Below are 14,022 nucleotides of genomic sequence, written 5' to 3'. Positions count from 1 at the left end.
TCTCAACCTACAAGTATTAGAGATTTTGTATATGATTGTTGATGAATCTTTTGTTTATAATATAAATCAATTATGTTTTTATTCAATAAACAAAGGTGTTTTTAACTACTAGTGGTGCACAAAATAATTTCCCCGATAAAAAAGATTAAAGGTTTGCAAATCAATTTGAAATAAACAGACCAAGTATGTCTTTGAAGCACAGCAAAACATCTTGGGAAGCTTAACTGACAATATTTAGACCTGACTGAGTTTATTTTGAAACTCAAACCCAGATCAGATAGAGTTACGATTCCAACAACAACAAAACCGAAAACTTACATAGAGGACCGTGAATTTGTAGTGGATGTAATTGCCCATTTTAACAGTGTCTGTAGACAAAAAAAAGGGAAAGAACAGATGTTGGGATTTGTCACAGTGGTTTCACATAGCCGGTTTACTGTCACACTTAGTGACTGACCTTCATTTGTTCATCTGCCTGAGCAGAATGCTTAAGCCGTGTGGTACAAGCATTTTCATTTTGTAAGTTGCACATTATGTATGGAAACCATAAATATGCGTATGAAATAATGAAAAATCCAGCGTACTGAAATAATCCTTAAATATTGAACTGTTACACAATACTATAACCTTTTAAATGCAAACAATGGTTAGATTGAACAACAAAAGAGCGAAACAGAAAACAAGTTGTGACAATTTGTACAGTCATAATTATTGTTTTGCTGTTCACATATTAGGATCAACAAAAACACTATTTTGAAAATATTACCTCTGGAATCTCCGTCATCCCAGAAAAGCTCCCCTGCAGCTTCGGCTTTTTCATCAAGAGCTATAATCAAGCCCATTGGATTGCGTCGACTAAAGACAGAAATAGGACAGAAGCAATCGTTACCTGAAACAATACCGTTTTTATTGATAAATTATTCTACCAAACACTTTTGGTTTTGCTCCATTATTCTTAAATACGAATGATATTTGTTATTTTAACCTAAGCAATTTGTGTGGAAATGACCCTTGAAATTCGAATAGAATCAGTTTCTATGGGCTACAATTCAATTATAATATATCACAGCATATATTTATGTTATTCACTGTATGAAAAAACTACATCTTTGAGAAAGGTTAAGAACTCAATAAAATCACTAAATTGGCTAAATGTTATAGTCAGCGCAGAACATTTTGTCATCATTAACTTAAATAAAGCAATTCAAATGTTTGAGATTTCTGCTCAAGTAAATGGAATCATGTGTTAATATGTTTGTTCTGTGTAGACAATATTCAGATATTCACCCATGTAATATACCAACAATTAGCCATTTTGGGTGGTGACTCTCTACTTATTTGTCCCTCCCAGTTGCCCGAGTCTGACCATTTTGGGGCAATCTTGAATGGTCTTCAGAGGGAAATGATAGCCATTATCTTCGGAACCCATTACAAAATATCAGTTTTTCCAATGTTGCTTAAGGCGTAGCTGCTTTTTTATGAATTTTATGCAATTGATAAGTTGTATTTTTATTTTAAATACTGAACACAAATAAATTGCATAGGATCCCAGTCCATTATGTTGACTATTACACCTCAACGCTGTCTGTTGTTTTGACTAGTATGCACTGTTTTCTTGACTGCTTTCTTCTTTGTTTCCTTTTCCCTAACTTTTTAACCTATTTTTTCTTGACTTTTTTCTCCTTTTTTTCTCTAATTTCCTTTTATAATTTAACATGTTACCCCTTTTTTTCTTTTATCATATATTTTTACTTTTTTATAATGCTTTTTACCTCCCTGTTTTAGCTGTCTTTTTTTCATTTTCATTCATGTTTTTTCTCTTTTTTTCTTTTCTGTTTCGTCTTTTTTACATTTTTTACTTTTTTTTTAAATTTTTGCCGTCTTTTAGTCGTTGTCTGCATACTGTTCCATATTGATTGGTAATATATAGATGAAAACAATCTGACGAGTCGTTTGTAAGCCGAAAGGGCTTCTATCCTAAAAAAAAGGAAAACCTGCACGGCAACATTGACATAGTCATGTAGGTAAGAAAAGTCATGTGGCTATGTACTTTAACTGTGCAAGCAGGGTTGGGTAGAGTTACTTTAAATTGATTACTTTCAATTACTTTTGGATTACTCCAATACCAAATATGCTAATAAAAGACAAAATAAACTAAACATGAATACAATTATGACTCACAACACGTGGCAAGCTTTCTCTCCTTGCTTTGATCTCTTTGATCTCCGGCAAAACGAACATAAAATGCGACAGAAGCAAAATGAAAATAAATCCAAATAGCTTGCCAACATCATTTTTGCCGTTCCATGTATTCCGTTACTCCCCAAGCCTGCACAAAATTTAGTCATTTTATTCATATTTAGTTTCTTTTGTCTTTTATTAGCATATTTGGTATTGGAGTAATCCAAAAGTAATTGAAAGTAATCCAGTTAAAGTAACCCTACCCAACCCTGTGTGCAAGTGATAATTAAAATAAATGACACTTGCACGAGCGTAGCTTAGAGTGAAGATTGCTGGTGACTGTTTACTATTTGAATGGTAATGCCCCCTCTCCAGTTGCCCAAGTCTAGGGATATACGGGCAATCTTCAGTGCTTTTTGTGAGACTCTTCAAAGGACAATACTTGGGTGAAGTAGCTATTATCTAAGGAGTTCTACATTGAACCAAATTCAAAACATCAGTTTTTTCCAATTTTGCTTTTGGTAAATATGCTTTTATGCATCTTGTTCAACTGTAGCCAAAGGGGAATTGGGAATAGGCACAAACTATGTCCCCACTCCCTTATGAAAATCATGATGTTACACATGTTTGCCAGTAACTGTCTACTGATTCGATAGTAATTCATTCCTTACAGCCGCCCAAGTCTGACAATGTTAGGGCAATCTTCAGTTGTCTTTGTAAGACTCTTCAAAGGGAAATGATTAGGTGTAGCAGCTATAATCCTAGCAATTACACATTGAACCATTCTGATTCATCTGTGCAATCTCTTGTGATGAAACATTGGGCCTTGACGATGAGTTTGGCGGTTTACCTGTATGTAGTGGTGACAGCAGGCTTCTGCGTGGGCAGAACTGCACCGCCTCTTATATGTAAACCAAGCTTGTCGCCCGGCAGATGCAGAGTAGTGATTTGTCTGCGCACTGTTAAGGCTTTCATCTGATCAGCAAGACAAGAAGACATATTATATAGGTTATCATAGGTTCTCATGAACATTTTCGGTTCATATACAAATTGAGTATACATATTTTAATTAAAAAAAAAGATTTTGTTAAAGTCTGCCGTTCACCTTACGTCTTCATTGTGGCTTAGGCCTAGATATTTAATTTCCATCTCCTGAGGCCTGAACTTTAATAACAGGCCAAAATAATTTAAAGGGATCTTTTCTCAATCTCATCTCATTCACAATCTTTTTCTAGGCTCTGTTATCCTCTCATGTGATGCTCTAATTTTCCTTTCCCTGTCTTCCCATCAAGGTGCGTAAGATTTTATGCACCACCTGATATAGCTGTGTCTCGAGGCGTTGAAATTGGTGTATTAACTGGGAAAGGAGTCAAACATATACTGTCACTTCAAGATAAAAATATGTATATTGATCCTATTGTAATCATCAAATTGCCACAAAGTCTGTCTGGCTTTTTTTATTTTAAGTATTTTTTTAGTTTTTTTTTTTAAGAGAAACAATCAAAGTGATATATAGTTTTGGTCATGCTAGGTGTTATTTCCCCTTTTCAACTGGAACAAATTGTGAGAAATATCATACTAATTACAAATTACGAACAAATACCGTAAAATAAGAAAGACAACACAGATGCCCAATAACTGTGCTACTGTAATTCAATGTTTATTTTTTGACTTTACAAAAAATAATGTATTTAATTCATTGTTTAGGTTTTATTTTTAAAGAAAATCTATTACTACTGGTCTTTGTGCCGCAAAATTCATTTGCTCTATTTCCGTTAATTTACTTTAAAAGAAGCATGTCAAATGAAATATAGTAAAATATATTTGTTAAAAAGTATCCTGTACAAAAACCTAAAAAAATATAGACTAGTAAGGTGCCAGATAATATGGGCAATGCAAATTATTTTTCTACTATTTTAACAAAAAAACTCTGTCTCTAATGATTGATGTTGGATAAAACCTCTAAAAGTTGATAGTTTGTAATAGTCTATATGCCATAATAGATACTTTTGATCTATTTCAGCAATTGTACTGCAACGGAAAAAAATATATAAAAATATCGTACACACTTGATACAAAAAAAAAGATAAATAATGAAATTACAAAAACAAATACAACCGAAAAAAATACGACACTTATGGCAGATCATTGTGGTAATTTAATTTACTTATTTGGTATTGTTCCAAATAAAATTTGTACTTATTTTTTGTGTTTCCCTGGAAAGAAATCTCCCAAAAATAGTTTGTAGTAGTCTATCAATATAAAAAAGATGTTCTCCTTCTGTTAGTTTACTTGAACAGAAACAGATCAAATTATGATTGAATAATCCTAAACAAGTTTTCATGTTCAAAATTATTTACCAAAGAAAAACAATCATGTTTGACACCTCTCCTGTTTTCTATCACAGGACATCACAGGTCAGGGTAGTAGTGGCCTGGAGGTTTCCGCAGGAACCTCATTTGAAGGGATCCACAACCCAACATGCCCTGGACACATTGATTCGGTGTCCTTGAGCTTGACACCATTACCCCCAAATGTGTCCCATGAGGCATTGCTCGAGTGACTGCCACTTATAGTGAATGTTTACTGTGTCCACCACTGTAATGAGTCACAGGAAGAGGTCAGATTTCATGTACTGGGTTTGTCCTAGCCTCACTAATAACACATATACTCTTCTAATCCCACTCTTTCAAACAATACGTTACGTTAGAACCATTGAAACGTTTTGCAGCCAAACATGTAATGGCAGGTTTTTAGAGCAATCATTTACCATTTAAAAAATATCTTCTTGTAGCAGGATTTATACTTGTTGACTGTTCCACAGCGGAAAGGTGGTTCATAATAGTCTCAATTTTAACAATGGATTTATTTATTGATTTTCTGTCTAGACCAGGGTGGAATCAGATGCTGCTTTTTTTTTCTATGTCTGTCTCCGGAACATGTAGCATCCCGGCGACATGTATCATATTTTTTGGCAGCCAGCCGTCACTTAAACCTACCACCACACACCGTAACTAAATACAGCCTCGAAAGCAGATGGCATGTTTTTTTGGATCTACGACCAATTGGTAGGAACTACTCCCAGTTGTAAGTCGCATGTTCCTAAAAAATGGTCAAACCTTTTTATCCAAGTTATATTTTGTTTCTTGCTTTTTAAGACACATGAAATGAATAAACCAGTTGTATGCAATGTTCCCTCTAATTTTCCACGAGTCTGAGCGTTCACACAAAGTCGGTGAGCAACGCTTGAAACAACAGTGAGCAACAGCAATCCCAAGTGTGGCAACTAAGTCATCATCACACATGTCCAAAACTTGACATTAAGTTACATTTTACTGAGTTTCCGGCAATGCAAAATTATTTTTCTCTTTTGAATGAATTGACACATGTACTATTGCAAAGGTTGTACGGCCTACAAACGTTGTTTGTTCTCACAATTCTTTCACAAGATATCCATTTCTTTTTATTTCCTGATACATTTTGTCGCATAATATTAACATTTATTTAGTCGGTTGTAAGATACAGAACTGTACTTAATCACATGTTTTAGTGAAAGTACAATGATTCACTCAATGTAATTGGAAATTATTTGAATGCAACACAAACGTTTTCTTCTTTTTTCCGTATTTTTTCGACTTTTTTTTATTTCCTTTAAAAAAATCTCATTGTGTTTATTTTTTCCGAGCTGTTACTTTTTTATTTTTGTTCTCTATTTATTTTTTTCCTACATTTCTTTCTTTTCTTTTTTTCGTTTTTTTCTATTTTTTTTCCTTCTTTTTTTCTCTTCCTTTTGTTTCTTTTTTTCTCAGCTTTCACTACTTTTTCATTTCGATATTTTTTTCCTTTTTTGTTCTATTCCCCCTTCCTTTAAGTCATTTTGTGCATAATTTTACATAATATTTGGTCATGTTGGGATTATAAAAGCAAAAAAAAAAACCCGAAGAGCAGTTTAGGACCCGAAAGAGCCGGTTCCTTTTAGCGAGTCGAGACGAAGAAGCCGGTTCTCGACGAACTCTACTAACCTTACTCAACTTCGTTCTACTTCGACTCGACTTCAAAATATCGCATTTAGGACACAATGTCAGGGGAACCCGTGTATTTTTACTTTCATGCATTTTTACTTTTTTGACTTAAGTCGCTTCTCAATTAGTAATTTTGAGCCCTCATTTTTGTGCGCTGGCTAGATTTTCTTGTGCGCTGAGAATGTGCGAGCAGTGCGCAATTGCGCACACGGACAGCTTAGAGGGAACACTGGTTGTATGTAATCTATTAAATGGAAACATTTTTTTTTAAACTGGTGTTTGTTGCAGCCATTTGTTCTTTCAGAGACCATATGTACTCATGTATTCCGCGCACTCCTTAGTTTTGATTAAACATCAGGATATAAGGTTGCTACGCTTCTCTCAGCTCCAACTGAGCATTGTAAGTCACAAACGTTATGCGGTGAACAATCGCAACAGGAGTCAAACCCAGATCCCAGGGAGTAACAGCGTCAACTCTTTACCACTTGACCACTGGGTTTATAGATGCCGCAGGAAAAGGCATTTGATTTTAGCTCATCAATACACTAGTTGTACAATACCATGTTGCTGAATACGTTGTTTGTAGTTTACTTTGTCACTACAATCTCATCTCATCTCATTAGCTGCAACCGCTTATCCTCAGTAGGATCGCAGGGGTGCTGGAGCCCATCCCAGCAATCATCGGGCAGTGGGCAGGGGGCAAGGGACACCCTGAACTGTTTGCCAGCCAATCGCAGGGCACACAGGGACAGACAACTCACTCGCTCATTCACACCTAGGGACAATTTGGACCGGCCAATTCACCTGAAATGCATGTTTTTTGGAATGTGGGAGGAAACCGGAGTGCCCGGAGGAAACCCACACAAGCACGGGGAGAACATACAAATTCCGCACAGGAAGTCTGGAGCTGGATTTGAACCCACGCAGGAGGTTCCCAAGACATGAACTGTGCCGCACATGCGCTAAGCACTGCGCCGCTGTGCTGTCACTACAACCATGGCCCCATATTGGTACTGTGAATAAAAATAGTGTGAAGATGATATTGAAGGTAAAGTATTTTCCGATGGCATTGATTGTTATAGTGCTTAAGAATTGTGTTCAGCAATATTTATCAACTGATCAACCATTAGTCAAATACACGGATGTACTACCATGAAAAAAAAAAAAAAATGCCTAGCGCTCAACCAAACTTTGACTCAGTTTTTTGGGTAAAAAAAAGTGTGCGTTAGACACAAATACATATAGTCATTGTTTTCCTTTGTTTTCTTTTAATGCTTGTTCTGCTCTCTTCTTTTGTTTTCCTTTGACTTCCCAATTTCATTAGCTCTGCTAGTACTGTACTTCAACCTGTAGATCAAACGCCCTGGTTTCCCTCATCCTCGTATCTAGATAACCACTAGGGACCAAACAGGACACAGGAACCGGCAATGAGGAACGGTATCTAATCACCCATCTGATCAGTGAGAGCAAGCGCTTCACAATGCCGTGGCGACGTCTAAAATAAGATCCCAGAGGGACTAAAGACCCCCTTTATCTCCCTGTAAGAGAGACGTCTCTCTGTTCTCATTGGCACACCTGCTTTCACTCTATCTTTGTCCCCAGTCTCACTCTGTCTTATCTGACTTGTCTCCTGGTTCCTGACAAAGAACTTCTTGCATAGACTTCCACATGCAACTGTTTTCTTTGTGTGTGTTAATACCTCTAATACTGATAACCCCGATTGCAGTCATTCTCTCTAACCATTTGATTTCACCATTCGAATTAAAGCATTCTTGCACAATAAATGAATCCAGTGGTTATGCAGCGGCACAGAATCCAGTTTAGTATGTGGGTGAGCCATCTCCCTTGATGAGAAGGCTTACAATATTTATTTTTCCTAAGGCTCTATCAAGGAGATGCGGATTTGGTCCCATTGACATTTGTGAGTCACTTGTTTTTCAATTGGATTACTCCCTAGCAGATGATCATGCCTCCGTAGAGGATTCAGTCGTGTAATTGGTGTGCCCATCTACATTGTAGATGTCCAAATGATTATGCTTATGAGATTATACGATTAGCCAATTTGAAGGAAAAATATTTCATATGTCATGAGTACATGTTTACTACTATAAATTTAGTTTTATGCAGAATGGGGAGTAAGTGCAATGTTTCAAGAATGGTTAGCACAAAGAATGACCTTAAACATACACTGTCACTGTCATTGGTAGTGCCAATAGGTGAGTTAAGCACCTACCTTTTTTTTCTACACTATAAGGCGCTGCCACGAGCGGCTGCCTTTTCCAGCAGCTGCCCTATTGTTTTATTGTCTGCTCCTATCTTCGGTGTTTTTTCTTCCCGTTTTGACAACTACACTATGGATTACTTCTATCCTATGGACATGGGTTTTAACGCACAAGAAATGCGTGTATTCAAGGAATTTCAACTCCTTGCCCTGAAGACTTCTCGTGCCGGCGTGATGAAGGGGCCTATCGTGGAGGAAAAGCCGGAGCTAGTGAAGCGGCTAGCGGCGTTATAAGTCTTCGGTACCATCCGTAATCATGGTAAATGCGAACTCACGACCAAATAAGATCATCGAGTGCTGGTGGAAAACATCGAAGCGCACAGGGAGCGCAGTTGCTGTGTTTTGCGGAAACGTGGCTCACGTTTAGCATTCCGGACGCTAACGTGTAGCCACCCGGAGCTACCCGGAGCAATCCGGCTTCAACGCCGCTAAACAGAGACACGAAAGCCGGGGGGAATCGGAGAGGAGGCGGACTTGCTAACACGAGGTGGTGTATCCCTGGATTTTCACAAAGAAAAGTTTTCCATCTGCCGCAGGGATGTCGAATTTTTGGACTGGCGTGACGTCATCTACTTCGCTACAAGCACCCCTAGGGCATCATGTTCATCTGTTAATAAACAACAGGGTAGACTGCTGGAAGTGTGAATTTCCCTACGGGGATGAATAAAGTATCTATCTATCTATCTATCTATCTATAAACCCCCAAATTTGACAGACATTGGAAATCGAGTGTGCCTTACAGACAAGAAAAACATTAAATACAATTGGATGTCCAGTATTAATAATAAAATGCATGTTTATTCTGTAACCATCTATAAAGTTTTATTAATTATTAAACGTATTACCGAGTATAAGTGGTCTTTGTAATGTTTTTTTTCCCTGATGTTTTTAATGGATTGTTTGGTCTTACTTTGGTATAATTTCAAGCACCTTATAGTGAGGTGCACCTTATGTATTTAAATAATTCTTCTAAAACACAAAGTATGTGGTGTGCACCCTATAATCAGGTGCACATTATAGTACGGAAAATACAGTAACTCCTAAAGTCACCAAAAACAATGTAATGATAATAATTGTGGTTTGCTACACAAAGCTTTCCAAGAAACCACATGATAAAAGTCAAACCTCCAGTGTATTTACAAAGAGTGTAGTTTTGCTAAAATTAATTAATGGAGATTTTCTGATACGATATCTACTTTCTGATTTTAAAAGTGAAATGTTTTATACATAATTGTAGCGAATATAGGAGGTATATGATTGCTGGGATGGGCTCCAGCACCCTCGCGACCCAACTGAGGATAAGTGGTGCAGCTCATGAGATGGTATGAGATGAGAATTAAAGAGCCAAGTTTATTCTTTTTAAAACTCGTCTCGCCTTTTGGAGCACCACATACGTTTTTAGATCATTATGTCAGGAAAACGGATGAAAAACCTCGCTTAGTTATTCTGACTGGTGGCTTGATTTTTAAGTTACTGTATTTTGATACAGTTATTCCTTTAGCGTCACACCAATACAAATACATTACAACCACGAGATGTTCTGCGAAGCTCTGCTTTGATAAAGTTGACAGACCAGTTTTTAGGTCCTCGGCTGTAGAGTGGCTGTAAGGATACTAGATACTGGATACTGGTAAGCTTGAGAGCCAGTTGGGATGAGGACTACAGAATGTTTAAGTGTTGAATGCTGGTGGCTTGAGGCTTCTCTGAGGACGCTGACTTTGTCCCACTGGTTTGGCCGCTAGCTTGATCAAGCTTGGCTGCTGACTTTGCAAGGCTTTCTGGCGTCCCGTTGACCTGAGACCTGGTCCAGGCGGCTTTGGTCCAGTTCCTTCTGTTAGGACATGCCCTCTTGCTTCTTGCTTCTTGCTAGCCAAAATTCAGACTTCCCTATCGAGTTGAGACGTGTTTAAGGTCTGGGTTCCGGTCTCCTGGGAAGGGCGTACCCCCTGTGGTGGAATTGTCACGGCAACCCTTGATGCACATATTCAGTTAACGCCTCCCTCCCCAACCTCACATTTCAGCAGTATCAGTCAGATAAAATTTTTCTGGGATTAACTTAAAACACATTATTCACTTCACATGTCTTGGCATTGTTTGATCATTTTCTGACAATGCGAAACGGAATTCTGAGCGAACGTTGAATACTCTGCATACTAGTGATATTAAAACTGAGTAATCTTACCGTTTCATAGTCATACCACAGAGCATCCGGGATGTACGCTGTCAAGGAGACCACACCCTGCAAAAGAGACGGCATATATCAGGCTTCACGTTCAAATATGACATATCTTTATTTTCCACCCGCATTTATGAGGGTCTCGGTTAGAAATAATAGAATTATTTATTGAGTTGTAAACTTCCTGGCCTTCTTTGAATAGTGCACTTGTAGTCCCTTAATTGAATCACATGAAGCATTGAATAATAATAATAATAATAATAATAATGATAATCATAAAAAACAATCATCTTGATAATCCATTTCAAACAATATACAATGTGTTGTATATTTTCTGCAGAGCTGCAGGTGACATTTCGGTCCTCTGTGCTGTGATGCAACTCATCAAACCGTATCAACTGACAAACCGGTGACAGTTTTTGATGGCTGAAGGAGGCAGACAGACAAGAGCAATCAATAGAGGAGCAGCAGCCTTTTGATAACATTGTCAGATCATGGCTCTTTGTGACAGGGAGGGAGGCAGCACTGTGAAAAGCATTGAATGAATGAGCCACCCCTACCCGCCTTCTCAAAAAAGACCAAATTATTAATAAAGAGTATGTCAGTGGTGGCAAGCCATCCATCCATCCATCCTTTTTCTGTGCCGCTTATCATCTCCTGGGTCACGGCGGTGCTGGAGCCCATCCCAGCTTACGTCGGGCATCGGGCGGGACACCCTGAACTGGTTGCGAGCCAGTCAAAAGCATTACATATTTCATGTGATGTCAAAAATAAGAGCCTTAACTGCATGCAAATCACATCCGCTTACCTTGCTAACAAGAACACATAATATACACAAAATTATATATTTTAGAATCATTGAAACTCAAAACATGGTTATGTTAAACACAGTGATCTGCAGTCACAGGAGGCATAGCCTCACCTGTCATCATTATATATATATATATATATATATATATATATATATATATATATATATATATATATATATTCCACAGCCATATCCCCCTAGTGGGAGGTGGCTAGAGTCATTTCTGACTCTTTTTGGGAGATTGATACAGAGGAGGGGATTCCCAGCCCCCTCGCTCAACCTAACTGAGGTGTTGGGAGTCATTAGGTGACCAAACTCCCCCATTGCAACCCCTAATGCTGAACGCCAAGCAGGGAAGCAACGGGTACCAATATTCAGGGTTGGGTTGGGTTACTTTAACTGGATTACTTTCAATTACTTTTGGATTACTCCAATACCAAATATGCTAATAAAAGACAAAAGAAACTAAATATGAATAAAATGACTAAATTTTGTGCAGGCTTGGGGAGTGACGGAATACATGGAACGGCAAAAATGATGTTGGCAAGCTGTTTGGATTTATTTTCATTTTGTTCCTGTCGCATTTTATGTCAGTTTTGCCGGAAATCAAAGGGATCAAAGCCAGGAGAGAAAGCTTACCACGTGTTGTGAGTCATCATTTCATTCATATTTAGTGTATTTTGTCTTTTATTAGCATATTTGGTATTGGAGTAACCCAAAAGTAATTGAAAGCAATCTAGTTAAAGTAACCCTACCCGACCCTGCCAATATTTAAGTCTTAGGTATGACTCGGCCGAGGATTGAACCACAACTTCGCAGTCTCGGGGCGGGCACCATACCCCCATGGCCACCGAGCTGTCATCATAGTTAAGTTATTTCTCACATAAATCATTATTTTGATTTTCTTTTTGACAATCGCTAAATGTTCTCATCATATTATGAGGGTTATTAATACAATTAGTAAGTCAAGTATTACTGTGCTGAATGTCTGCAGATCCAGAGTGAGGCCTGTCTCCTCACTTCCATCACCAAAGCAAGCACTTTTAACACAAGACAGACCTCAGTTTGATCCGTATGAGATACTATGATCAGTAGGTGGGGGTGAGAAAGGTAGCAAGCAGCACAGAATCCGAGCAAATGTAAGGTGAAAAAGATCCTGGATGAAATGGAGAAAGGATCACTCACACACAGGGGTTGAGAGCAGCAGATTAGGAGACTCAAGATGAGGAATATAGTTCACATTTGATGTAAGTGAGGAATAAAAAGAAATAAAAAAAGCAAAATAAGAAGAAAGGGGTGAAGGATTCCATGAATAATGACCAGAGGGGGTTGTTGGGAAGTAAAGCAACATATATACCCTGTTTACCGCAAAAATCAAGGTTAGTGCCGCTGCTAGCAGAGGGGAATACTTGAAATTTCGGTCCATTCTTTGATCCGATACAATTAAAAACAGGGAATTATTAATCAACATCAATCAATACAAATCAGATACCATTGCTTTTGCTTTGAAAAAAAAAGCAAGAGTCAAAAAATAAAGAGCAGTGGAAACTAAAATCCAAATATAATCACGTGACAATTATGCCTAGCTTTGTTTCTATTTTGAAATTAATGTCAGGGAGTTAACATATTTCAAACAATATAATGCAAATTGCTTAAAGAGTAAAACAGTACTTTTACTAGAACAACTATTTGAAAACAAAAGACAAAAAAAAGTCAAAAGCCAAAAATCAGAAATGTAACGAAAATATAAGTACTGTATTACTGGGTCAACAAAGCAGATAAAATACATTCAATTACATAATATTTTGAAACACATTTGTGCAAACAAAGTTTAAAAATGAACTTGAAAGTGATCGTGGATGTATAATCTTACGACCCACTATCATCCATCAATTCATCATCTGCACCTCTTATCCTCACTAGGGTCAAAAGGGAGTGGGTGCTGGAGCCCATCCCAGCCACCTTCGGGCAGTGGGCAGGGGACACCCTGAACTGGTTGCCAGGCAAACAGCGACAGAATTTTTACTTGCTCATTCAGACCTAGGGACAACTTGGACCGGCCAATTTGCCTGACACGCATAATTTGGTAATATGGGAGGACACTGGAGTGCCTGGAGGGAACCCACACAAGCATGGGGAGACCATGCAAACTCCAAACAGGAAGGTCTGATCCCATAATCTCAGAACCTTCCTGCGCATGCGCTAACCACTATCCTCTCATGCTGTCGGGAGCAAACGCATACCCCAAAAAATGTCTTATAGAGGGATGGCTCCACCAGGCTATACTCACTCAAGACACACTACCGTGATGCCCCTACAAACATGGCGGTTAAGAGATCAGTGAACTGTGATAGTAATAAAACTTGTGAAAATTAGGGCTTTGTTGACTTCATCCTCAACATACCAAGGTTTCATCATTACCTTTTGCGGTCTCCCAGATTCAAAAGCAGTTTACCGGCTGAGCCTCTGTGATAGGGTTGCAGGTATTACACTGGCTGATTACATTGGCGCCCGTCAGATAAGGTAAGAGCCGATTGTCTGTCACTGTCCA

General features: G+C 38.1%; 1 protein-coding gene across 1 annotated transcript in view; it reads right to left on the bottom strand.

Annotated features, from left to right (window-relative positions):
- si (sucrase-isomaltase) overlaps positions 1-14,022 on the bottom strand; it is a 126,246-nt gene that overhangs the window by 54,892 nt on the left and 57,332 nt on the right. The window contains exons 20-23 of the mRNA XM_088346169.1: positions 10,667-10,723; positions 3,032-3,156; positions 767-855; positions 319-368 (exon numbers count right to left, since the gene is read on the bottom strand). Coding sequence (XP_088202295.1) covers positions 319-368; positions 767-855; positions 3,032-3,156; positions 10,667-10,723 — 321 coding nt within the window. The remainder of the gene's footprint in view (positions 1-318; positions 369-766; positions 856-3,031; positions 3,157-10,666; positions 10,724-14,022) is intronic.

This window comes from Urocampus carinirostris, chromosome 10 (genome assembly GCF_059441175.1).
Source record: "Urocampus carinirostris isolate Australia breed hairy pipefish chromosome 10, RoL_Ucar_1.0, whole genome shotgun sequence".
NCBI classification, from domain to species: Eukaryota; Metazoa; Chordata; class Actinopteri; order Syngnathiformes; family Syngnathidae; genus Urocampus; species Urocampus carinirostris.
This window is presented reverse-complemented; position numbering and strand designations above follow the sequence as displayed.